Source organism: Zonotrichia albicollis, chromosome 5 (assembly GCF_047830755.1).
Source record: "Zonotrichia albicollis isolate bZonAlb1 chromosome 5, bZonAlb1.hap1, whole genome shotgun sequence".
NCBI lineage: Eukaryota > Metazoa > Chordata > Aves > Passeriformes > Passerellidae > Zonotrichia > Zonotrichia albicollis.
Window position 1 is genome coordinate 7,362,738 of NC_133823.1, and position 27,088 is coordinate 7,389,825.

The 27,088-nt window shown below is 49.5% G+C and overlaps 1 protein-coding gene across 6 annotated transcripts in view; it reads right to left on the minus strand.

Moving 5' to 3' along the window:
* EXOC6B (exocyst complex component 6B) overlaps positions 1-27,088 on the minus strand; it is a 292,980-nt gene that overhangs the window by 74,422 nt on the left and 191,470 nt on the right. For 4 of the 6 annotated variants that reach the window (XM_074540721.1, XM_074540719.1, XM_074540716.1 and 1 more), the window contains 2 exons: positions 23,755-23,784; positions 7,901-8,042 (listed from right to left, as the gene is read on the minus strand). In XM_074540721.1, coding sequence (XP_074396822.1) covers positions 7,901-8,042; positions 23,755-23,784 — 172 coding nt within the window. The remainder of the gene's footprint in view (positions 1-7,900; positions 8,043-23,754; positions 23,785-27,088) is intronic. The other 2 variants (XM_074540718.1, XM_074540720.1) reach the window with 1 other exon arrangement.

The window sequence follows — 27,088 nt, forward strand, 5'->3', positions numbered from 1 at the left end:
CAGTTCTTCTTGGGTTTAATCTCCTCAAGCAGATTTCAGGATAATTTCCTTGGAACAACCGAGCGCAGTGTTGGCCTCAGTACTGTCGGATTCGTTCATTGTTCTGTCTTCACGACCAAGGCAAGTGGCAAACATAGCAAGCAACCTACAGAGCAGCCCCTTGAGCAGAAAATCACCGGAGAATAGAGCAGATCAGTATGCGGCTGTTTGTACAAAGCATTTAGCCAGGCTAAAGGTTTGAGGGGTTTGTGTTCAGGCCAAAAAAGTAATGTCTTTGCAAGGTCTACAGGCCTGGGCCACCCAGGGCAGGTCACAGGGGGACTCCAACCTCTCTTCCAAAACATTTCACTGATGAAAGAATCAAGGAACAGGAACCGTTAAGCCCTTTACAATGGACAAAGAATAAAGAGTTCAAAGGCATGGCAGAAAAGAGACATCCACTGTAAATTAATTAATTACAGCCAACGGGGGGATCTCCCTGTGCCCTCTGCGCGGCTGCGCGCGCGGGGACGGGGCCTTGCATGGATTGAGAGGTAAAAATGGACCCAGACGTGACTTCATCCCTCAAAAATATCAACTGAGGGCAAGATCTCCTCAGAATTACATGGGATTTGTGATAGCACCTCCGGGATGGAGGCTGAAGCGGCTCCCAGGGAACGGAACGTGGACCAATCTGCTCGTGGCCACAGATAACATCTGGGCAATTGACCATTGAGGAATCAGGATTCCTCAAGGAAGAATGGAGATCTTGAAGTCATCTTCCTTGGATAAAGCCTTGGAAGGCTGTCCTAGAAAAGCCAAGTAATGGGATCTCCTTGGATAAAGCCTTGGAAAGCCATCCTGGAAAGGCCAGGCGATGGGAACCCCTTGGATAGGCTGTCCTGGAAAAGCCAAGCAATAGGATCTCCTTGGATAAAGCCTTGGAAGGCCATCCTGGAAAGGCCAAGCAATGGGATCTCCTTAGATAAAGCCTTGGAAGGTTGTCCTGGAAAAGCCAAGTGATGAGACCTATTTGGATAAAACCTTGAAAGCCAACCTAGAAAGGTCAAGTGATGGGACCTCCCTGGATAAAGCCCTGGAAGGCCATCCTGGAAAAGCCAAGTGATGGGACCTCTTTGGATAAAGCCTTAGAAGGCCATCCTGGAAAAGCCAAGTGATGGGACCTCTTTGGATAAAGCCTTAGAAGGCCATCCTGGAAAAGCCAAGTGATGGGACCTCTTTGGATAAAGCCTTGGAAGGCCATCCTAGGAAAGCCAAGTGATGGGACCTCCTGTTCCGTATCCCCAGGAACAAAGTGACACCTTGAGGACACTGAGGCTGAAGAACAAATCCATGGATTCTGGAGAAGCTCACAGGTGGGAAAAAGTGAGAAATGCTGGGGAGGAACGGAGGCAAGAGGAACAGAGAGAAGAACCCAGTTCCCACCCTGAGCTTCTTCTTCACCCAATTTCCACACTGAGCTTCTCCTTCTCCCACAGCATTCCCACACAACCCCGCTCTGAAGCTGTTCCCCATTACAGCCCGAGCTCTCAGAGCTCGTTCCCATCTGGGTAATTTCAGAGAGCTGTGGGAAGAGGGAGGAGTCACCCAAAACACTCTGAACTGGGTCAGATTAAAGAGAAACTTCTCTCCCTCGCCATCAAACGTTCCTCTGATGGAACAAAGATGGGCCTGGGGTGCTGTCACTGCAGAGGAAGGAGTGGTCCCCGTCATGGGACACTGGCAGGGCTGAGGAGCACCCACAGCCCCAGGGGGGGACTCGCTTGGGGCTGACCACAAGATGTTTTCCAAGCTGAAGAGAAGGAAACTCTTTAGAAGGATGTTGGACATGCGTGACAAGAAATTTGGAACAGAATCCATAGGATTCTGACTTAAGAGTTGGGTCAGGGAACTCCACAGGTTCTCCAGCAACTTCCCAGCTCCCTCAGGGATTCTGCAGCCCCTTCCCAGCTCCTCAGGGATTCTCCAGCCCCTTCCCAGCTCCCTCAGCGATTCTCCAGCCCCTTCCCAGCTCCTCAGCGATTCTCCAGACCTTTCCCAGCTCCGTTCCCTTCCCTGGACACTCTCCAGTCCTTCAGGGTCTCTCTTGTTGGGAGGTGCCCAAATCTGACCCCAGGACCTGAGGCACATTGAGAAATCAGCACCTGAGGGGTGGACATTTCTCTCCTGATCTGTTCTGCTTAAACCTTCCCATCTCTCCAGTGCAACATTCCCATTTTTTCCCCCAAATCCCGGTTTTTCCTGGTGCACTGCCGCAGACAGACACCAGTCAGGGACATCCGTTTAAATCCAGCACCACAAACTCCAATCCCTGACAGATCACAGGTTGGAAGAACACCTGGGAGTCCTTGGGATCACGCCGAGGGAGAGGATGACTCCAGCATCATGGTCAAACCCTGGCAGTTCCCCCAAATCCCAGGATTTCCACATGAGATATTCCCACTAGCCAGATAAGGCAGCCAAGGAGGAGGTGGGGAAGGGCTGTGCCAGGATCCATGTGGGCGTATTTTGGGACAATCTGTTGGGATGGAGAATTCCTCACTCCAGCAGAGACATCTGGGTGTGTGCCTGGCTGATCCCCAGGAGAGGGCCTGACTAAAAATAGGGTGTTTAATGTAATCTGAAATATAAATTTTTAGGGCTCTTTTAATTTCCCATAAAGCAGCAGTTAAAAGAGTTTGGAGATTATGGAATTGCTCATTTTATGGTCTGAGGATTGTAAAAACCCCTCAGCCACTCCTGGAACCCGTTATGGAGATTGGAAACACTTCCTAGGAGTGAGAACAGCCCCGTTTCTTTGGGATTTTTCAGCTGACATCCCCAAATCTGGGTTGTTCCATTTCATTCTCACTATGTCTGAGGTAGAGGGGAGATGGAAAAATTATGCATTTATCAAATTATGTTTATATATATGGGTTTTATATATATTTTTATATATATAATAATATAAATAATAATATAAATATTATATATAAATATATAATTATATTTATATTTTTACATATGAAATAATGTATATAAATAAAATAAATACACATATGTGTGTATATATATATATATATATATATATATATAGGGATTTACCAGTTCAAAAAGAGCAGAGCGTGGCATGTAGGCATTTAAAAATCCCATTGCATTGTTAAATCTTGGATTATGGATGCATCCTGGGAGACAAAAAAATGTCTAAAAAAATTAAATTTCTTTTCTGAAAAAAGGAAATTTACAGGTTCCAAAAAATCTTTGGGATTTTTCTCCCCTCTCCAGGGTTTTTTGCTTCTTTTTAACCCAGAAGTGGCTCCTAAATGGAAACACAAGGAGATGTGTACCACTGAGTCTTTCCAGGCAGCTCATTTAAGCCGTGCCTTAGTCCAGGTTTAAAAGGGAGTGAGAGAACCTCACCATCCCAACTCCTGCCCTACAACACATCCCAAATCCACCTCCAGCCCTTCCCTGGAGGCACTGGTGCCATCCAAGCACTCAAATCCATGGAAAGCTGCTCCCAAACACCTTGGAAAACACCAGAAGATGCTCGCCCTGACCCCTCAACACCCTGAATCTCGTCCAGGATTGATCCAGCTGGACACTCCGTGGTCTCACCAGGACAAACCATGGAAAACAGCTCGGATTTTACACAGGTTTCTCCCATCACAAGCAACCCAAAAGGATTTTTACAACGTGGCTGCTCTGCTATTTTCTCCTCTTTCACACCAAAAATGCTGCTGATTATGGGATACCCACATGAGGGAAACATGGAATACCTGGCTCTTGGGGTCTGTTTAATTCACTGCTTCTCTTTAGTCCTACAACAGCTTCCTTTTGGAGGATCAAATTAATAAACTATGCCTAATATACAACAAAATAATTTCCTTCATTCACCTCACCTCTCTTTTAACCAGATTATTTTTTCAGCATTCACAAACAAAACCTTAATAAATTCCAGCATCAAAACTCTGCAGCCCCAGTCCCTCATGATGGCACTCACTGGAAGTGCTCCAAACAGACATAAAATCCTATTTTAATGTGTAAGTGCAAGATGAAACTGCTGGATTGGGAAAGGTTTGGGAATTTGGGGGGAGGAAGAGGATGAAGGCAGAGGCACAAACTGGTGCTGGGAGGATGTTGACATTCACACCTGTGCTTTCAGATACAAAAAAGATTAAAAAAACACCGAAAAAACCAGGAATAAACCCCAACCTTGCAAATTGAAACTTATTTTCTGAATACACTCCTTCCCTCTTGGAAATGGCTCATCCCAAAATTCAAACCTTGATGGATTCCTGCTCCAAAATAACCAAATAAAGTGACTCCCAGGCTCAGCAGAGCCCCCAGACAGACCCGTGGGGATGAGGGGCACGGATTTGCTGCTGGAAAAGGAGAAGGATTTTGTCTGTTCAGGGCTGACAGTGATGGATGGGGAGGATCCAGCTCCAGCATCCATCTCCATTCCCTGCTCCAGTGGCACCTTGGGATGAGGACAGGTCCCTGACCCTGCTGCTGCCAGGTTGGCGTCACCTGCTCCGGGATGTCTGAGTGCTCCCGGCTCGGGCTCCACAAACAACAGGAATTTAAGGAATTGTGCTTTCCAACCTGCTCTGAAATCCCATCCATCTTCCTTGGCAGCAGCAGCTTTTAGGGAAGAGCTGCTGCTCCATGATCCACGTTATGGATGGGGTGGAAAACTGCTGGGTTTGGAGTGTTTGGAGCCAAAAAAAAACAGGGAATTATTAGGGATGACAAATGATTCCCATTATTCCCAGTTGTCCCTCAGCAGACACCCATGGGAGCACAGCTGAGGGACACAAATGAGAGTCAGGAATTCAGGGATTGAGGCAGCACCAGGAGGAAAATCAGGCATTGCTCTGTGAGTTATGGTGCAGCTGCAGGATCTGGGAGGGAATCGTTAAATTTGGATCCTTCTCCCAGGCTGGTCAGCTGAGGGCTGGAAAATGGCACGTGGATGTTAAAAAAGGGAAAGACACGTGTTGGAAACAGCAAAATTCCTGCTGGGGGGTTGCTGCCAGCAGTAAATTTAATCTCAGCATTGATGGGGGCAGCTGAAGTAAAATCTGGTCAGGAAAATGTTGGATAAAGGGTGGAAGAACTTGGCTTGGCAATGGGAAGTGCCAGGGGATGATGAAACCAACAGCTGATGTCACTGCCTTGGAGATATGGAAGTGTCCAAGGCCAGCCTGGATGGGGCTTGGAGCACCCTGGGATAGTGGGAATTGTCCCTGGATGAGCTCTAAGGTCCCTTTCCACCCAAAGCATTGCAGGATTCTGTGATAACACCCGACATCCCAATCTCCACCTCAACCAGGAAAGCCAAAATGCAGATATTTGGGGGGGAAAAAGTCCCTAAAATACCCTAAAATCAAAGATCACCTGAGGGATTCTTTAGGAACTCTATCAAGCTCTCGGTTTTCAACCACCATGGTCACGAATCCATCCCAGGACGCATCCAAACAAATCCAACCAAGGATGAATCCCAACAAACCCATCCCATGATGAATCCCAACAAATCCATCTCAGGAAGAATCCCAACAAATCCATCTCAGGAAGAATCTCAACAAATCCAGCCCAGGATGAATCCCAACAAACCCAGCCCAGGATGAATCCAAACAAATCCCCACCATTATAGATCCCAACAAAACCATCCCATGATGAATCCCAAAAAAACCATCCAAGATGAATCCCAAGAAATCCATCTCAGGAAGAATCCCAACAAACCCAGCCCAGGATGAATACAAACAAATCCCCACCATTATAGATCCCAACAAAACCATCCCACGATGAATCCCACAAAGACCATCCAAGATGAATCCCAAGAAATCCACCTCAGGATGAATCCAAACAAATCCATCCCACGATGAATCCAAACAAACCCATCCCATGATGAATACAAACAAATCCATCCCACGATGAATCCCTACAAACCCATCCCAGGATGAGCCTCAACAAACCCATCTCAAGAAGAATCATAACAAATCCATCCCAGGATGAATCCCAGCAAACCCATCCCAGGATGAATCCCAACAAACCCATCCCATGATGAGTCCCAACAAATCAATCTCAGGAAGAATCCCAACAAATCCATCTCCCTCAGAGGGAAGAGGATCCTGTGCAGGGGTGTGTTAACTCTGCCTGACTTTAATTCCAAAATCAGGATTAAAAACTGCATTTTGTCTGCTTTGGGCTCTGGTTTTTAACCCTTCCACTGAGCAGGACAAGCAGCAACTTGAGGGCAACCAGAGAATTCCAGCCCCAATTTCAGGTGGGTGCCTGAAGACCCAGAAGGGGCAGGTTTGGGAGCAGAGCCCTGAGGGTGGCACCACAATGCTCCTGCCCTGAGGAGCTGCTGTCACTTTGTCACAGGACACCTCATCTCCAGCACTCTGACCTGGCACAGAGCTCATCCCAAGGACACCTCATCTCCACCACTCTGACCTGGCACAGGGCTCATCCCAAGGACACCTCATCTCCATCACTCTGACCTGGCACAGGGCTCATCGCAAGGACACCTCATCTCCACCACTCTGACCTGGCACAGGGCTCATCGCAAGGACACCTCATCTCCATCACTCTGACCTGGCACAGGGCTCATCCCAAGGACACCTCATCTCCAGCACTCTGACCTGGCACAGGGGTCATTCCAAGGACAAAACTCCCCGCAGAGAGCACAAGGGGCTGAGGCTGGGAGAGGACCAGAACTGGTGAAGAACATCAACTTCTTCAGCTGCTCCAAGCCCCATCCAACCCTGCCTTGGACACTCCCAGGGATGGGGCAGCCCCAGATTCTCAGAACGAGTCATAAACTGATTTTTGATTTATGCACTCCAATCCCTCCTGGTTTTAAAATACTCCACCCCAAAAAGTAGGGATGGTTTGGAGAGCATCAAGGCAGCATTGAAGAGGAAAAGGAGGAATAAAACTTGGATCTCTTGGAATCCTGTGTGCTGAAGATGCTCTGGGTGAGCTCTGTGGGCACCACCACCCCCAGACCTTGGCATGGCCACACCCCTGACCTGGGACCCCAAACACCAAGGGGCACAGCAGTACTGTAGGATTTTACCCCAAATTTGGGATGCTGCTTTGGGGTTACTCCTCTGCAGGCTGAGGGAAGGGACTCTGTGTGCGCCATGGTAATTTTGACAAGAGGTTCCATTTGATTCCTAATCTGCCCTATTCCATTTAATTCCCAATCTACCCTATTCCTTCTGATTCCTAATCTATCCCATTCTTTTGATTCTTAATGTATCCTATTTCTTTTGACTCCTAACCTATCCTGGCATTTCTTTTGCCAGTTTAAATAAATAAAAGATAAAGATAAAGATAAAGATAAAGATAAAGATAAAGATAAAGATAAAGATAAAGATAAAGATAAAGATAAAGATAAAGATAAAGATAAATGTGTAGTTGCAGATAGGTATAGATATAGATATAGATATAGATATAGATATAGATATAGATATAGATATAGATATAGATATATAGATATAGATATAGATATAGATATAGATATAGATATAGATATAGATATAGATATAGATATAGATATGAATGTAAATGTAAATATAATAAGAAATAGAAATAGAAATATTTTAATAGAAATATGTTAATGTCACACATAATTTAATGCAATGCACTAATAATTCTTTTTGATTTATACCCTGCAGTAACTTTAATAAAAACCTTTTCTTCATTTTCTCCTGTCTGGTCAATAAATAACTAATTTTATAAATAGAGCTGACCCACCACCCTTAAAACTCATGGGCCCAAATCCCATTCCAGGTGTGGGCCACCTCGATTTAGATGTTCCCCAAACCCCTGAGCCTGAGGCAGAGCAGGGATTCCCCCTGGATTCCCAAGCCGAGGACAGGGACAGGGCTGGCTGGGGTCTTACGTTCGCACTCCTCCACGTCCAGGTTGAACTGGTGCAGGGCCCCCAGCGTCAGCTGCCTCACCTCGGCCTCCAGCAGCAGCTGCAGCAGCGACGTCGAGAGGTGCTTGCAGGCCGACATGCAGGCTGTCTGGGCCACCTTCCCCTGCAGGACAAACGGACACTCGTCAGCGACACCAGAGCAAAAGCCACTGCAGGACTTCTGCAGAGCAGCCCCCTTGGTAAAGCCACCAGCACAGAACTTGTGCAGAGCAGCCAAAATTCCTCAGTAAAGCCATCAGTGCAGAACTTCTGCAGAGCAGCCAAACTTCCTCAGTTAAAGCCACCAGAGAACTTCTGTAGAGCAGCCAAACTTCCTCAGTTAAAGCCATCAGTGCAAAACTTCTGCAGAGCAGCCAAACTTCATCAGTAAAGCCATCGCAGAACTTCTGCAGCCCAGCCCCAACCTCCTCAGTTAAAGCCACCAGAGAACTTCTCTGGAGCAACCAACTTCCTCAGTTAAAGCCACCAGCACAGAACTTCTGCAGCCCAGCCCAAATCTCCTCAGTAAAGCCACCAGAGAACTCCTCCAGAGCAGCCAACTTCCTCAGTAAATCCACTATAGAACTTCTCCAGTCCAGCCCAAATTTCCTCAGTAAAGCCACCACAGAACTTCTCCAGAGCAGCCAAGTCTCTTCAGTTAAAGCCACCAGAGAACTTCTCCAGCTCAGTCAAACCCCCTCAGTTAAAGCACAACAGAACTTCTGCAGCTCAGCCAGAACTCCTCAGTTGAATCCACCTGAGAACTTCTCCAGCCTCCTCAGTGTGTCCCATCTGTGACGGGATGTTCCCACAGCGCTCAAGGTCACATCCACCCTCTCCCAAGGGAATTCCCTCTGGAAGTGCCCATGGTTGGGGGAAGGGTTAGGCCTTGTTGGGTGTAGCTGGGAAAAGCTCAGATCCAGGAGAGCTCCAGGGTGCTCAGAGCTCAAAATGTTCTTGTCACATCCTAACACGGGCAAGACAGCATCCCATTGATTATCAGGGAATCATGGAATGTTTGGGATGAAAGTGATCCTAAAGCCCATCTCATTCCATGGCAGGGACACCTCCCACTGTCCCAGGTTGCTCCAAGCCCCAGTGTCCAACCTGGCCTTGGACATTCCCACCCACAACCTGACCCTCTCTACGGCAGGTAGAGAGTCTGCACCAGGAATTAACCCCATAAAAATGGAGGAAATCCTCTGGGACCAGAGCAGGATTTAGCTCAACCCCTCAGGCTGACACCACAGGGAACGATCCTGATGCCTGCGTGTGCAACGCCACCAGGGAGGTTTTGGATCACGGTGCTGCCCCAAAAACAGCTCCAGCAGGAGATTATCTCCTCAAACACTCACAAAAGACTCTTAACACGCTTTCCTGGCACCAAGGCGTGGCTTAGGAGCTCTCACCGACTCTCAGGCGCGCTTTACAAGCTCTGTTTAAACTGGGATTAAACGCGGAGTTTACGCCGCGTTTCCAGCTCGGCACCGCCGGTTTCGCTATCGCGGCGCGGCAACGTTTGATCCCTGTGCTGGGAAGGGCTTTTTTCCCAGCTCTGCAAACTTGGTTTGGATCTTCAGGCCACATCCATCTTCAGCAGGAGGGAAGGATGGGTTTTTTATTTAAAAAAGGAGCCGAGCCGTGCGTTGCAGGGCAGGGTGCTCCATCTCCGGCTCGCCGCCGCTCCCAGGCTCCGGAGCGTCCATCACTCACCTCCCAACAAACACCTGCACCAAAATGAAGATGAAGCATGGCAACCATAAAGTTTAGCAGAGCTCTGGGGTTTTTTCTTTGCTTTTCATCATTTGTTTGTGCTTTTCTGACACGCTGGGTTATTTAAAACCCTGCTCGTGCCAATTCCTCATCTCCGAGAGCTGCGGGAAGTACGGCGCTGCCCAGCTGTGATTTTTCTTCATTAATTCCAACAGACACTCGAAGTTTTTGCTGTGGCCGAGGAGTTTTGACAGAATCAGGGAAAATCCTGAGTTGAGGGACCCACAGGATCATGGATCCAAGCCCTGGCCGTGCACAGACCCCCCAACAATCCCACACCATCCATGTGACAGGTATCCGAATGCTTCTGGAGCTCTGGCAGAGCCCATTCCCTGGGAAGCCTAGGCAGTGCCCAGCACCCTCTGGATGAGGAATCTTTCCCTCAAATTCAACCTGAACCTCCCCTGGAACAGCTCCAGGCATTCTCCAGGTCCTGTCCCTGTCACAGCTGCCCCTTGGGAGGAGCAAATCCCAATGAGTCTCCCCTGAGCCTGCTCTGCTCCAGCTGGACATTCCCAGTGCCTGCCCTCAAGCCCTCCATGTGTCATTGGGATGTCCCAGATGGAAGCAGAGGATGTGAAATCGGAGCTCTGCAGCCAAGCCCTGGAACCCTGATGAGGACAGGGGATGGGGCTCCTGACCCTTCCTGGAAGAGCAGCAGAAAATCCCTGGAGCAGCTCATGCTTCACATCAGTGGGAATTTACAGAGGATTGTAACTCTTGGAGAAGCCTTGGAGGTTCTCACTTCCAGGTGAACCATGGAATGGTTTGTGTTGGATCTTAAATCCCAGGTGAAACCAAGCCCCAATGTCCAACCTGGCCTTGGGCACTGCCAGGGATCCAGGGGCAGCCACAGCAAATCTGGGAATTCCAGCCCAGCCAGCAATTCCTTGCCAAGATCCCAGCCCAATCTCCCCTTTCCCAGTGGGAGCCATTCCCTGGCTCCTGTCCCTGCAGGCCTTGTCCCCAGTCCCTCTCCAGCTCTCCTGGAGCCCCTGCAGGGTCTCTGAGGATTCCCTGGAATTTTCCCTTCTCCAGGGGAACACCCTTCAGGATGAACTCCATGAGCTTCCCCTGTGCTCACCTCTCCAGCCTGCCCAGGTCCCACTGGGTGCCCTCCTTTCCCACACCACATAAAGGAAAAGCCCCAGGAAGGTTTTTCTGCCCCTACTGACCAAAATTTCAGAGGAACAACCCCAAGCAGGGGTCAGATCAACCTGTCAGGAACCCCAAGGGTGACACACACCTGCCCGGGGCACCAAATTCTGGCCAGGAGAGAGAGAATGAGAAGTGACCCCACGAGTGGGTGAAAAGGAGCCAACAATTGAGATTAAATGTTACATAATTAAGCCCCAAACAGGGAAAATGGAATGGGAAAAGCAATTTCATCATCAGCACCACGACTCTGAGAGGCTTCCCTGAACAGAAGGAGCACTTCAGGATGTTCCTTATGGGAATGCTACCTCAGGACTTATTACAGAGACGGCAAAGGAGATCCAAACAAGCCCAGAAGCAGCTTCTGGCTCAGCCTTCCCTCCTTCTGCCTTTTCCACACAGGACTAGGCCAAGTCTAAAACTGTTTCAGGTGCAAATGCCCACTGTCCTCACTCTGAACCTGAATCTTCTCAGGCCAGCTGAGAACATGACCTTTAATTTCCATTATCCTTGAGGTTTAGACACCTAAAAGTCTTTTCTTTTAAAAATACCCAGTTTTTCCTCTCACAGAACACATGGATGCCTCACAGTTTAGATCCACTATTATCTGAAGAAAAGCAAAAGTATATGGAATTATTTTTTTTCTGCTTTTTAAGCCTGAATCCCTTTCCCCCCCTTATTTATTATCAGAGAACTCAGAGATGCCACAGGAGTTTCAATCACGGTGTTAAATGTCTGCTCAGAGAACAGAAGGTACCACCAGGGATGAGCAGCAGCTCCTGCCCTGGGCACCGAGATTTAAAACCCTCCCAGAATTTATGGCTTTCACTCCTTATAAATAAGACCCGACTTAATCCTTTCCTGCCTCACCCCTGCGCTCCACGAGTTACAGCAGCTCCTTATAAAGTCAGCCCTGGCTTGTGAACATCAATTTCAGGCCATTTCCCGGGAATACAGCGGGAAATCTGCTGGATAAGCAGCTGCTGCTGACAGGAGACAAACGAGCGCGCGGCCGCTGATATTTCAGCACTAATAAGCTGCCGCTGCGGCTGAAGGCTGTTTGTATTCCCGCTTGGAATGGCTCTGGCTGGCAGGAATCGAGCACATCCTCCTGCCACAGATGCCCGCCTCGGCTCTCAGGAGTTTATTTACGATGGGGTTTCGCTTCATAGTGTGGATTTTTTTTTGCCTGGTTTCTTTTTTTTTTTTGAGTTTTCCTGTAGTGCTGGACGAGCTGGACTCGCCCAGGACACACAGAGCTGAGTTTGGCATGGACGTGTTTGCCACAGCCACAACCCTCCTAAAATCATTACCCAACCCAACCCTCCTGAAATCATTACCCTCCTGAAATGGTTACCCGCCCCAATCTTCCCAAAATCATCACCCACCCCAACCCTCCTGAAATCATTACCCACCCTAACCCTCCCAAAATCATTACCTTCTTGAAATGGTTACCTGCCCCAATCCTCCCAAAATCCTTACCCCCCCAATCCTCCCAAAATTGTTACCCATCCCAACCCTCCCAAAATGGTTACACACCCCAACCCTCCCAAAACTGTTACCCTCCTGAAGTTGTTACCCACCCCAACCCTCCCAAAATCATTATCCATCCCAACCTTCCTGAAATCATTACCCTCCTGAAATGGTTACCTGCCCCAATCCTCCCAAAATCATTACACACCCCAAACCCTCCCAAAATGGTTACCTGCCCCAACCCTCCTGAAATCATCACCCACCCCAACCCTCTTGAAATTGTTACCCAACCCAACCCTCCCAAAATCATTACCCACCCCAACCCTCCTAAAATTGTTACCCTCCTGAAATGGCTACCTGCCCCAATCCACCCAAAATCATTACCCACCCCAACCCTCCCAAAATCATTACCTACTCCAACCCTCCCAAAATGGTTAGCCTCCCAAAATCATTACACTCCTGAAATGGTTACCCGCCCCAATCATCCCAAAATCATCACCCATCCCAACCCTCCTGAAATCATTACCCTCCCAAAATTGTTACCCACCCCAACCCTCCCGAAACGGTTGGCTACCCTCCCGAAACAGTGCCCTGCCCCACCCTCGGTGGCGGTGCCAGGACCTGTGCCCTGGCACGCAGCGGGATCCCCGAGGTGTCGCCGCGGCCGTCGGGAGCTCAGAGGAGCCGCCGCGCTCATCCGGCCCCGCGCTAATTCCCTGATGATTTTCGGGAGCGTGGCAGAACCTGGGACACTCCCAAAGGCTGTCCCTGTGCCAGCACCCTGAGCAAGCACTGGTGACGTCCTGATCCTGCTCCCCAGAGTGGCTCCAGCCCTGTCTGGGTTTCAGGAACAGCTTCTCTTCTCCAGGGCAACACCCCTCAGGATGAACTTCATGAGCTTCCCCTGCGCTCACCTCTCCAGCCTGCCCAGGTCCCACTGGGTGCCCTCCTTTCCCACATCACACAAAGGAAATACCCCAGGAAGGATTTTCTGTCCCTACTGACCAAAATTTCAGAGGACCAATCCCATTACACCCCAAGCATGGGTCAGATCAACCTGTGGAGGAACTCCAAGGGCAACCCACACCTGCCCTGGGCACCAAATTCTGGTCAGGAGAGAGTGAATGCCCAGACATCCTGGTCACTCCAGCTCAGGAACAATTTGTCCAAAGGGCAGGATGAGATCTGGACAGGGATCAAAGAGCAGGAATGCAGCCCTGAGCTGAGCACTCTGCAGGGAAAGGGGAAAACAAATACCTCAAAAGGCACCAAGGCTCCTTTACCAACGTGGCAGAAAACTGAAGAGCTTCAAACCGCACAAAGCAATCCCAGGAACAGCTCTGTGGGGTCATTCATTGTTTAAGACCTTCACAAATCCCATCAAAACCTGGATTTGCACTGGGAAGAATGGGTATCATAGGTGAAAGCTGGCAGATCTCCACAGCCAAGATGCCCAAACCTCTCCTTGGTCCAACTTCAATCAAACAAAGCCATTCCAAGGGTGTTATCCCAGCAAAATCCACAGATTTATTGTTCTGTGGCTCATTCCTGGCAATGAATCCCTATGTCCACGGCTCCTGATGGAACCTCGGAGTTGCCATGACACCTTTTAAGGTGACGCTGCCCTCTGTGCCACCAGGATCCCTCTGGGGACACAGGAAGGATCCAGAAAGTTCCTCCCTGTAGCTCCAGGTGACACTGCCCTCCCTGTGCCACCCAGGATCCCTCTGGACACACGGGAAGGATCCAGAAGGTTCCCTCCTGTGGCTCAAGGTGACCCAGGATCCCTCTGGGCACCCGAGAAGAACCCAGAAGGTTCCCTGTGGATCCAGGTGCCACTGCCCTCCCTGTCCATCAGGATCCCTCTGGACACACAGAGGGTTCTCTGTGGCCACTCCAAGCACTGAACGGGAGGAGCCAAGCGCCAAAGCTCTCCCAGAGATGCAGCCAAGGGGCTCCTACCAGAACACACCACCACAGCATCACTAAGGCTGGAAAAGCCCTCCAGGATCACCAAGTCCAATCTGTGACCGAGCCACACCTCGTCCCCACCCTGAGCACTGAGTGCCACATCCAGGTGGCACCTCCAGGCTTGGGGACTCTCCCTGGGCAATCCCAAAGCCCAGTGTCCATCTGTGACCAAACCACACCTTGTCCCCACCCTGAGTGCTGAGTGCCACATCCGGGTGGCACCTCCAGGGCTGGGAACTCATCCTGGGCAATCCCAAAGCCCAGTGTCCATCTGTGACCAAACCACACCTTGTCCCCACCCTGAGTGCTGAGTGCCACATCCAGGGGGCACCTCCAGGCTTTGGGACTCTCCCTGGGCAATCCCAAAGCCCAATGTCCATCCTGCTTGAGGAGATCAGCCACGAAATCCTCTCTTTCCACGCAGATCCCATCCCTGGGCAGCCAGGGAAGGCTCTGGGCTCCCAGGGGCAGCCCTGGTGAGGAAGGGCAGCGTGCGCAGGGGCTCCGGAGCCCGCCCCGCTGCCGGGAGCAGCGTTTGTTTAGACACGGCCAATCTGTTCCCAATTAGGGAGAGGAAACGCCAAGAGGCTGCCTTGTTAATTAAGGAACTGGCTATCAAAGGACTCATTAAGAGCTACTGAAATGGAATGGTTGTTCAAATAAATACCCATTAATCTTAACGTGCAATCAGGAACGGTGCTGCCAGTCCCCGCCACCCTGCAGGAGCGCCTCTGGCTGCCAGGGAATCGTGGAGTGGGTTGGGTTGGACCCCAAAAATCACCCAGGTCCACCCTGGAACACCTCCCACTATCCCAGGGTGTTCCAAGCCCTGTCCTTGGGCTCTTCCAGGGGTCCAGGGGCAGCCACAGCTTCCCTTCACCTGTTGGTGCCTCCTGCACCTCCCCTGGCCCAACCAGGTGGGATGCAGTCCCAGAAATCCAAACCCAACTCCTGCTGTAGCAGGAGAACCCTCCCAGCGACCCTCCGAGGAATTAACACAGCATTTCCACAGAAAACAAAGCCTGACAGGCTCCAAGTGCTCTCAGAATTTCCAATTATTTTTTTTAGCTACCAGCAGAATTCCTTCTTCACCCGCAACAAGCATCGGGATTGATGCGATTAAGGATATTTAGACATGCAAAATCCAGGGACTTCAGACAGCACAAAAGCAGGCCAAAAAATGGGAATCCTTTGGTATTAAATGTACAATTTTCTATAAACACCACAAGTTGTCCCCGTAATTTCAACACTGAATTTCCTGACTTTCCCAATCCATAAGGCAGCACTGGGATGTTTTGCAGAGGATGGAAACGTGATGGGGAAATAATGAGCAATTGTTTGGTAGCACAAACCCCAGGATAATCCCAGTGGATCCTCTCTCTGTGGCCACAGATGGAGACTTCAGACCCTGCAGACCTCCCAGGGCTCATCTCCTGCTCCAGAAGCCTCTGGATCCCCTGGCTGCCTCAAATCCCCCTAAACTGGGGGAAAATTCAGTAAATCAGCTCTAGAAATTTTTCCTGCCTTGCCTGTCCTGTCCTGATTTGCCTTTTTTTTTTTTAAACAACAGTTCTGCACTCACTGAAGGTGACAGAAAAACCCCAAACCATCACCCAAAAGCACAAACGCTTCCCAAAATGTCAAAACAAATGAACGGCGAGTACCCGTAATTTTAAAAAATATTTTTAAGAGGTTTATAAAAATAAACCTTAATTAATTGCCCAAAGGTCAATTTTCAGCTGGACCAAGTGGGGGTTTTTTGTGGAGATTTTTGGTTGTATTTTTTTTTTCTGGTTTGTTTTGGGTGTTTTCAGCTTTGTTTTAGTTTAAAAAACCACACAAAACCAAACAAAATCCCTACCAAAAAAAACCCAAAAAAGACAGTCAAAAAGCTGTGGAGCTGCACTCAAGATCCTGCAAAGAAATGGCTTCTCCAGGACAAAGAGGTCCAAAGGAATGAGAAGAGGCCCAAGCAAGGACACCACAAGCCCCAGTGATGTCAATGTCACCCCAAGCTTGGTGGCCTCCAGAGATGTCCCCTCAAGGCTGGAGCTCAGCTCAATCACTCCCATGGCCACACCAACCTCCATGGCTCCATCCCACACAAACCCTGCAGGTACCAAGAAAACTTTCAATTAATTGATTCTATTTATTCAGCTTTGCAGCAGACTCATTAAGAACAAATCCCTTTTTTGTTCCTTTTTTTTTTTTTTAATGGAAGGAGGAGAGGAGCAGAGCAATTCCTGGTTTCCATCTGTGGGTCAGGTTCTGTCACTCCGCGTTGACGTGACACACGTGGGACACGAGGGGTGGCTGACGTGGTGTGGCCACCAACGGGCCCTGAGTGACTTCAGCCACTGGCAGACCTGGATTTGATCCCTGGCTCCGTGGAGCCATCCCAGGAGGTGAACACTGGAGCCACTGTGTGGATTTATGGAGCTGGAAAAAGGGGCCGGAGCCAAGTTAGGAGGTGACGTTCACGCGGGTTTGGGATTTGCCAAGGAAAAGAAGAAGGAGGGAAACCTTCCAGGCAAGGCTGGCCTGTGGGTCAGGGCTCCTGGGCACATGGGAATGGCTGCTGGAGGAAGGGATATTCCTCAGACTTGGATCACTGGGATGCTCCTCAGCCTTGGATCCATGAGACGCTGCTCAGCTTTGGATTCATGGAAAACTCGATGCTTGGATCCATTCTTCAGCTTTTGATCCATGGAAAACTCCTCAGCCTTAGACCAATGAGATGCTGCTCAGCTTTGGATCAATAGGATATTCCTCAGTCTTGGATCCATGGAATACTCCTCAACCTTGTATCAATAGGATGATCATCAGCCTTGGACCCATGGGATGCTCCTCAGCCATGGCCAACGGGATGTTCCTCAATCTTGGAGCCACAAAATGCTCTAAGGCTTGGACCAATGGGATGCTCCTCAATCTTGGATCCATGGGATTCTCCTCAGCCTTGGAGCAACGGGATGTTCCTCAGTCTTGGATCCATGGGATGCTCCTCAGTCTTGGATCCATGGGATGCTCCTCAGTCTTGGATCCTTGGGATACTCCAACCTTTGGACCAATGGACCTTGGAGCTCCTGATGACTCAAGAAAAGAGGTGATGTCTGCATATACATTTGTTTGGGAAGGCGTTTTGGATTCCATCCACACTGGGACACATGGAATGGCCAATGTCCCTGTCACCATGACAGCAGCGTCCCTTCCAACAGCCCCAGCATCCACTCCCAGCCAGGACAGGCATCCATGATTTCCCAGGAATGGGGGAGCCTTCTGCCCAGGATCTGCCATTCCAGAAGTGATCCAACAATCCAGAGTTTTGTTTGTTTGGGAGGAGGATGGATGCTCTGGGACAGATGAACCTTGGGTCATGGAAGAATCCTTGGTGCCATCAACAAATCACCAGATTTCAACAGAGTTTCACCACTGGAGCTTTTCCTGAGTAAAACTGGGATTTTGGCCTTGGCTTTGACCACCCCTATCTCAGTTCAGCAGAAAGAATATCCCCCCATGGAAGATCTCAGGTTCACCATGGAAAACCTACAGAGAGCAGCACCAATTAACCCAATTCCAAGTAGAATTTGTCTCCTGCAAAGACCAACTCATCTGGAAATCTCCAAAGAGCCAAAAAGTGGAGCAGCTCCAACCAACCTGGAAGGCCCTGCCTGACCCAGGATCTCTCCCAAGTTCCCGTGGAAGCTGAGTCCCTTTTAGTGGCTGCATTCCAGAGGTGTGGAAAAACCTCCACAGGGTGTCCTTTGCCAGAGGCAAACACTTCCCACCTTGATGAAATTCTGGGAAAACGGGATCCAGCAACAGGACCAACAAATGGCAGAGCTGAGCTCCCACCAGAAGCTCAGGGACAACCAGACAAACAACAGAATAAAAAGGAAAAGGGGGAAGAAAAGAGAAAAGCAAACCCAGCAATTATCCTCACCACACCAAAAATAAACCAGCCACTGCAGCCCGATACAAATCCCTGACATTCCAACAAAAGAGGAGGAAAACTTTGGCTGTGCCCAAGATGCCCAAGGTCAACAGCTGGAAGTATTTTGGCTGGAGCTGGGGGAAGCTCAGGGAAGAGGGAAATCACACTGGGGGTGATGGTCACAAGCAGCTCCCGCAGACAGGGCTGAAAGGGGCTTTTATTAAAAATATTTAATGCTGTTTTATTCGGTTTGGGGCTTTTTTGGGATCTTTAGTAATTTGTGGAGTAGCCAGCTCCACATGGAAAGGTTTTTCCTCTGAAGGAATCAAGAGGTCTTGGAATCATGAGAAGCCTGAGATGGAGAAGCAAAAACACCCAACAGCAAAAGCACAACTCAAGGAGGTTGGAACCACGGGAAATTGTGGGATTTGGGATATCAAAGGCTTTGGGATACGAGCAGGCACAAGAACACACAATTTGTCACTGTGCCAGAGCCAACGAGTGACTTCTGCTTGATGATTTTTGTTAAATAGGAAAATAAATTAACAGAAGGAGGGGCAGGGGGAAAGGAAGGGAAGGTTCCGGGAAGGTTCCGGGAAGGGAAGGTTCCGGGAAGGTTCCGGGAAGGGAAGGTTCCGGGAAGGTTCCGGGAAGGTTCCGGGAAGGTTCCGGGAAGGGAAGGTTCCGGGAAGGGAAGGGAAGGTTCCGGGAAGGTTTGGGAAGGTGAAGGGAAGGGGAAGGGGAAGGGGAAGGGGAAGGGGAAGGGGAAGGGGAAGGGGAAGGGGAAGGGGAAGGGGAAGGGAAGGACCTCGGGATGCAGATGGCGCAGCCAAACACAGGGCAGCTCCTTTGGAGCCCTAAAGAGCCCAGTGTGGACAGAGATCTCCTCTGGAAGCTCCAGGGGTTGCAGCAAAGCTGGGAAGCTGCTGGGGAAAATTTGGATATGTAAACATGCAAAAATCCAAGGAAACAGAACATTCCACAATCTCCGTCTTTTTCCTTGTTCAACACCCAAACGCAGGGCAGGATATTTTTAATTAAAGGGTTTTTTGGGAGTCAGGAACATGCAAATGGTTGGGTGCAGAGCCTGGATCACCTAAAATGAGCTGGAGCATCCAGCTGCTCTCCAGGCTCCTGCAATGCTGCAGGATCTCTCCAAGGACCTGCACACCAGTCATGGGTGGGAAAGATTCCTGCCAGTCCAGGTTTGTGATGGGACATCATCCCACCCTGAGAAACTCCAGGAAATACTCTAGGAATTACAGCCTTTATCCTGGTTTGCCACTGAGTTTACCTGCAGGCACTCAGTAACCACAGAACCACCTAATCCCAAATGTCGCACCAGGCTGGAAGCTGAGACTGGATTCAAAATCACAGAATCCTGGAATGGTTCAGGTGGGAAGAGACGTTAAATCCCATCCATTCCCACCTTGCCCTGGGCAGGACACTTCCCACTATCCCAGGTGGATCCAAGCCCCAGTGTCCAACCTGGCCTTGGACACTTGCAGGGATCCAGAGGACAGCCACAGCAAATCTGGGAATTCCATTCCAGGGCCTCACCACCCTCACAGGGAAGAATTCCTTCCCGATATTCCATGTAAATCTCCCCAAAGCCAAAAAGGTAGACAAGGAACATGAAGTAGCCTTCATTTTTTTGGTCCTATTCGTGTCTCTCTCCTGGTCCCTGTGCCCGGGATCCGAGACTTTCCCAGATCCTTGATGGAAAGCACAGCCGAGGCCCGGCCGCGATAGGAGCGCGCGGCTCCAAACTGGAACGAACGAGACCAAAAAAAAAAAACTAAAAAAAAAAAATATGGACATATTTCATCCTCCTCTTTTGTGGGTTTTATTTTCTTTTGTATTCGCTTTGGGAATAACATTCTTTCCATTGGGAAGAGCCTGATTTTCCATTAAATACAAAGCAGCTGCCATCTTGGAAACAAAGAGCTGATTAAATACAGATTCTTTTTTTCATTTTTTCCCCTCACTTATGAAGAGCAAGAGCCACGTTTGTTTCTGCTGATTTATCGGGGCAAAGCTGCCAATTACGGCAGCAGGAAAACTTAAAGAGAGGGACTTGAATCGCTCCATCCTCCCGAAATAATTTTGTAATTACAATTCGATGACGGAGAAAAAAAAAAGGAAAGATCCAGAAGTTTGGAGCGCTGGTCTTCCCTCTGGGATGGCGACCCCAGGGGTTCCTCACCCTCTGCACACACGGGGATGCTCCAGATCCCCCATTTACGCAGATTCCCACCCTTTGGGATGCTGGGGGAAGGCTCGGCACACCGGGGTGACGCGCGGGGCCCGGAGGAGACGCAACCACTGCCCCACTGCGGCCCAGATGTTGAACAGACTGGAAAAAAGGATGAGCTCCAAGGAAAAATCCCAACCCACCCACTCCATTGCTGCTCCATGAGCCAGCAAGGCTCGGTCCAAGAGGTCTTTCCAAGCAGAGACGAGTGACCAACAGGAGTGGCGTCCGAACCTTCAGCTCATTTTTGTCTTTTCCCAAAATCTGAATCATAGCTAAAATTTCCATTTCTAAATTGAGGTGTTAGAGCTAAAACCAGGCAGAAGATGGATGAAACAGAGAAAAGCAGGAATTAGTAACTGGTTTTCAATTAATCCATCAGGTTCTCCTGATTCCTTGCCCTTCATGAAACCCAAAAAAAACTCCAGAGGATGATGAGAATTCCATAGGGATCTGCACTTTGAGAAGTTTTTCCTGCTCCTGCCATTTCATCTACACCAAGCTGTAAGATCCGGGGAAAACATTTGTGGAAAGGGACCCTGTGATGGTCACAAAAACATCTTCACCCACGCTGGTGGCATCAGCCATGGCTGGTGGCTCCATCCAAGCACCCAACTTCTCTGTGCACCCTCAGCTCGAGTGTCCCCTGCACAGGGACCCCCCAAAGGTTTGGGCTCCTCCAGGGCAGCTGGGGCTCCTCCCATGGATAGGTTAAGGAAGGTGTGGAGATCTTTGGAAACTGCTCATGGACGTCCCTTTCCACATTCCCAACTTGGAAGAGCAGTGGGTGAAGCAAGAGGAAAGCAGGAAATTGCAAATCCTGCGATTTCCCCTAAATTTCCTAAAGGGTAGAAGAATCCCAACCCAAACTTTATCTCCTGGTAGGATTTTTGGAAGGTCCAGGCTGAGGCTCTGGAGCAGGAAGGAGAAGGCACGTTTGGATTCCACACACACCAGGGCTGGAATTTTGGCTGCCAGATTCCCTGTGCCACACATTCCTCATGGATGGAGGTGCAGGCAAGAGAAAGCATCCAACATCTTCCTCAATCCTGGTTTGGAAAACAAAATTCCAAGCCAACCATGCTGAGGTGACTTCACAGAGGGAAAAATACCTATGGAAGCACACCCAGGTTTAAAGGATTTATGGCCTTGGGCATTTTGGCTTCCATTAATTTTCCAATCGCTGAAAGCAGACAAGGAAACCTTGGAATTCCAGATAACCTGGCTTAGCTAGACCCGAGTTTACAGAGCTCCTGAGTTAATCAGGGGTCAGTCAGCCTGCCCCATCCAGCACTACCAAATCCATGGGATTTGGACACTTTGCTCCTTGCTTTAAAGCACCACCAGGTCCTGTTTTGACCGCTCAATCCTGACAAATATCTGGGATTCTAGGGGCACTTGGGAAACCAGGAATGGGCTGCTCCAGCCACGAGTCCATCCTCTCCCCTTCAAGGCATCCCTGCTTTACAGGAATTTTGCTGAACATTCATTCAGGCCATGTAATCCCCTAAAAGACTTGGATCACCTCTGGAGTGGAAAGCCCCAGACACGGAAGATTCTGGATGCTGCTCATGCCCTGTCCATGTCCACATCCCGCTTGTTTTACCTTTTAAACTTCCAGGATTAGCCACAACAACTTCCCACCAGATAAATTTACTCTGCTAAAACTCCTCCTTTGTCCTGCTACTTTGCACGATCCCATTTTTATTTTTCCCCCTCTTCCGTGATTTATTCCCGCCAATTAATCCCAACAAGGCAGAGAACAGAAAATTAGGAGGGATAAAAGGAAGGAAAAACTGGGATTTGTTGCTGTTAAGAACAAGCCTGACTAAGAGCAGTCTGGCAAAGCCCCTCCATATAAAGGGATTACTCCATCCCTGACCCTTTCCAGGGGAGCCCCAGGTATTATTTTCCATTGATTTACCTTAATGAAAGTAATGCCCCCCTCTCCATAGGAAGCTGACTCCAGAGCTGTCTAGGCACTGGATCCAATTAAAGAAATAAATACATCTGGCTTCTAAACAGCTCCAAGCCTGGAAAAGCCAGGGGGAAAAGGGCTTTTTGCATCTCTCCCTCTTGGGCTACGCCCTGAGGACAGCACGGAGGATGCCTGACATCCAAAACCGCTCCTGGAATCCCCTGGCTGCAGGGGATGCCTGGAGCATCCCGGCTTTGATGGGAGCCAGCCTGGGATTGCTTTAACGAGGCTCCCTCTCTATAGGAGCTGCTGTTGATTTGAGGCCTCAGTGTTGACTTAGAAACCCCCCTAGGTGCCTGGAGCCTGCAAATAGTCCAGGCTTAGTCAGGCTCGGTTTCCAGGGAAAGGGGCACAAGCATCCCGCTGGAGCAGGGAATATCGGTCAGGATTCCCATGAAGAGCACGGAATAAAGGCTGGAAAGCAGAAGCAGGGTCCAGGCTCTGAGTGTGACAACCCCACAGAATTCCCACGTGGGTTTTGCTCCCGTGGGCCCGGGTTTGCAGCCGTGGGAATAGAGGAAACAAGGTGGCTGCAGAGCACTTTGTTTGCCGTCCATCCCTGGAAATGCCGCGGGCTTTCCTCCTGCACATGGAACAAGCAGAGATGACAACAATCACAGGGGGTTGCTGAACCAGAAGGAAGGTCTGAAAAGTCTCCTTGGCTTTACTTTGGTGCTAATTTGGCCAAATCCAAACTGGGAGATGGCACGTGTCAAGATTCCACATTATTTTCTGGAGAAAACCGTGGAATCCCAGAGTGGTTTGGGATGGAAGGGACCTTAAAGATGATCCAGTTCCACTCCCTGCTGTGGCAGGGACACCTTTCACCATCCATCCCAGGCTGCTCCAAGTCCCATCCAGCCTGAGGCCAGGCTTAGTGGTCCAATCCTCAAACCAGGAGGAATTTCCAGCTGGAATCCCCATGGGGAATTTCTTCGAACAAGGAACACGGATTTTACAAACATCTTTTCTCTTTGGAGCAGAGTGTGAGAATCTCATCCAGGTTTCCCTAACATCAGGCATTCTCCCTAATTCCCTGCAGATTCAGGTACTCCAGGGTGATAAAAGGAGCCACTTCAATGCACTAAAATCAACAATTTGGTGACCCCTTGGGAAGGAAACCCTTTCCTTTGGTCTCTGATTTATCCCAGAATTATGTATCCCATCGATCCCAACTTTCAATCCATCTTTTCCTTTCCCCCAGGCTGACACAAGGGATCTTTTCTGGTTCAGCTGCCCCCTGAGCCTGGAGGTGTGAGCAGAGCAGAGCCAAGGCGCAGGACACAGCGTCTGGTACTCACCGACATGGTGGAGTGGACATCCACCTGCCCCTACAGAGGACAACACAGCAGGTCAGGGTCAAAGGCAGAACAGAGCAACAGGACAAGGGCAGAAAGGAGCCCAAAGGCCACCACAGGTGCCCACAACCTCCCCAATACTCCAACAGCAGCTCTGACATCAGCAAAGGATTGGGAAAGAAAATGGGAGCTCCTGAGAGGAGGAGGAAGAGGAGGAGAACAAAGTACCACAAGAGCAGTTTTGGTGTCATTCTGTCACAGATTCCTGGAATGGGTCGGGTTGGAAGGGACCTCAAAGAGCATCCTGAGTCAAACATCTCTCGCTATCCCAGTGTGCTCCAAGCCCCAGTGTCCAGCCTGGCCTTGGGCACTGCCAGGGATCCAGGGGCAGCCACAGCAAATCTGGGAATTCCAGCCCAGCCCCTGCCCACCCTCCCAGACAGCAATTCCTTGCCAAGATCCCAGCCCAATCTCCCCTTTCCCAGTGGAAGCCATTCCCTGGCTCCTGTCCCTCCTCTCCTTGTCCCTCTCCAGCTCTCCTGTCTGCTCTGCACGTCCCCATCCCTGTTCCTCAGCAATCCCACCTGCAAGAGGTGATGGATGCCAAACCCTGGGATCAGCTCCAGCAGGGCTTGCTCAGCTCTTCCAAAGGCCAGGGGAGTTATTTAAGCACAGACTGGACTTGTGCAAACCCAGAGGTGACTCTGGTGCTCCTGAGATGTTTTCCTGATGGTTATTTTCCACTTGGGTCCCTCCCAAGGCGGCTGAGGCTGTGGTTGGTGCAAAGTTCATGGCATTTCGCTTCCATGCACAGGGCCTTGGCTTATAAATATTCCGGAGGGATTTGACTTTTCAAATAAAAACACAGGCAATCGTTCTCTTTGGAAAGAAAATAAACACTTGCAAAGCTCTTTCTACCAGAGCAAGAGCTGCCGGGGCCGTTCGTTTGCGAGGGGGAAGAGATGCCAAGAGAAGGCAAAAAACCATCACAGCTCCAGCTGAAATCTGTGCCTGCCATCTGGCAAAAATAAGCAGAAAAGGGGAAAAAAAAATAGGGGAAAAAAAAATTCCCTCTGCAGAGGGTTCACACTGAAGTGCTCAGCGGCAGAGGTTGGATTTGTTGGATCGCTGAAAGATTGCTTCCCCTTCCCAGGTCAGCCTCACCTCTTGACCTGCCCTGATTCCCTTCCAAAGGAGGTTATCGAGATACAAGACTAACAGAGGATTAAAGGAAACTGAAAATAAAAACAAAACACCCCCCCCCTTCCCCCAGCCCTGCTCCCCTCCCCCAAGAAAACATCCTTGCTTTGTTAACCTGACAGTTCAGGGGAGGTGTTGACACAACCCTCCATCTCTGAGGAGCTTAATGTCAACAAATCAGTGTGTTTGGAGTAGCCCTGTCAATGCCATTTACATTAACTTGTCCAACAAGAAATAAAAACAACAATCAGCCATCAAAGACAAAAGGCTTTTTCAGTCATTCTTTGCAAAGTCTTAGGCTGGAAATGTTCATTTTTGGAGGCCGTGGCCCTTTGCTTGCTGAAAACCAGAAACCACCTTTTTTTGGTTTTCTTTTTCTTAAGGCCTAAAATACTTTTTGTACTAAAATATTTTTTTTTTACCCTTAAAAAAAGAGGTTTTTCTTTTAAAGGAGACCCGAGCATCCCATATTAATGAGCTCCACAGCAGCAGCAGCAGGAACCGACTCTCCCTGGTTAACGCAGGAAGAGGGCGGCCTCGGGAGCCAAATGTTAATTATGCTTTGATTCCCATCAGCGTTTTATTTGCTCGGAGACATTTTTGGGCACTTAGTGGAGCATTCTGGAATTGTGGCTCCAAACCACCATGACCGTTTCATGCAGCACTGGCATGCACCAAAACCCCGGGAAGTTCTCTGTGAACTTTTCCTGCCCCCCGGCACACGCTGTCCCCACGGCACTGGTGAGGGCTCAGCGTCCCCCAGAAAACTGCAACGTGCAAATAAATTCCAGGAATTCCCAAAATCAAGTGGTTTTCATCATCTCCCACAATGCCTACTCCAAAGGAAAAAAAAAACTGGGATTGCAAGGCCTGGAAAAAGTGGAGGCTCTTTAGGGCGCTGCACCAGCCCGGATTTTGGCATTATTTTGGGGGTTTTTTTGCCAGATCACCACAGAAGTGGTCAAGGCCTCATCTCTGAAAAAATCCAAGGCCATGGCTCTGGACAGCTTGATCCAGTTGAAGATGTCTCCCAGAAAATAGCAATGTGCAAATAAATCCCAGCAATTCCCAGTTTCCATCATCTCCCACAATCCCTATTCCAAAGGAAAAATTAAGAACTCAAATTCCTGCTTGAGCTCCAGAGAAAATGGAGACCCTTTAGGTTATGAGCCAGCATTTTGAGACTCAAATTCCTGCTTGAGCTTCAGAGAAAATGGAGACCCTTCAGCTTATGAATTAGTATTTTGGGCTGGGCCAGTTTTGCTGCTTGAACAAGGTGCCCACAAAGGTGGCGGAGGCCTCACCCTGGAAAAATCCAATGCAATGGCCTTGGACAGCTTGATCCAGTTGAAGATCTCCCCCAGAGAAGTACAACATGCAAATAAATCCCAGGAATTCCCAAAATCAAGTGGTTTCCATCATCCCCCACAATGCCTACCCGAAAGGAAAAATTTGGGGCTGACATTCCTTCTTGAGGCCTAGAAAAAGAGACTAAAAAAGAGACTTTAGGCCAATCCACCAGCCAGGATTTTGGGCTGGGTTATTTTTGCTGGTTGCCCAGGGAAATGGGGGGAGCTCACCCTTGGAAAGATCCAAGGCCATGGCTCTGGAGAACCTGATGCAGTTGAAGATGTCCCTGCTTACTGCAGGGGCTTGGAGCAGGTGACCTTCAAGGGGCCATCCCAACCCAAACAGTTCAACACAAAAATTCTGGGATTCCCAAGAAACACAAGAAAAATTCAGCCTGAAGAGGGAAACATAAACCCTAATCCTGAATCTCAGCTCAGATTCCTTTCAGCTCCTCTTCAGTCCCTCTCCAAAGCTGAGTCTCAAGGACCTTCCAGGGCCACTTCAGCTGCCCTGGGACCAGCTGGAGCCGTGACCCCACTGAGGTTTTCCTGCAGCTCCGTTGGGACAATGGGATTACTCAGCCCTGTCACGGTGCATTTCTGCAGCCTCAGGACTTTGGGCTCCATTTTTTTCCCCTGATGGGGTTTTTTGGAGGTGGAATTTTAGCCCAGGAACTCTGACATGCCCGGGCTGAGGTTCCCTGATGGGCAGGTGGAGGTGTCATTGCAGCTGGGACAAAAGACAGGGAGAGCAAGAAATCTGCATCTTCCAACACCAGGGGAACACT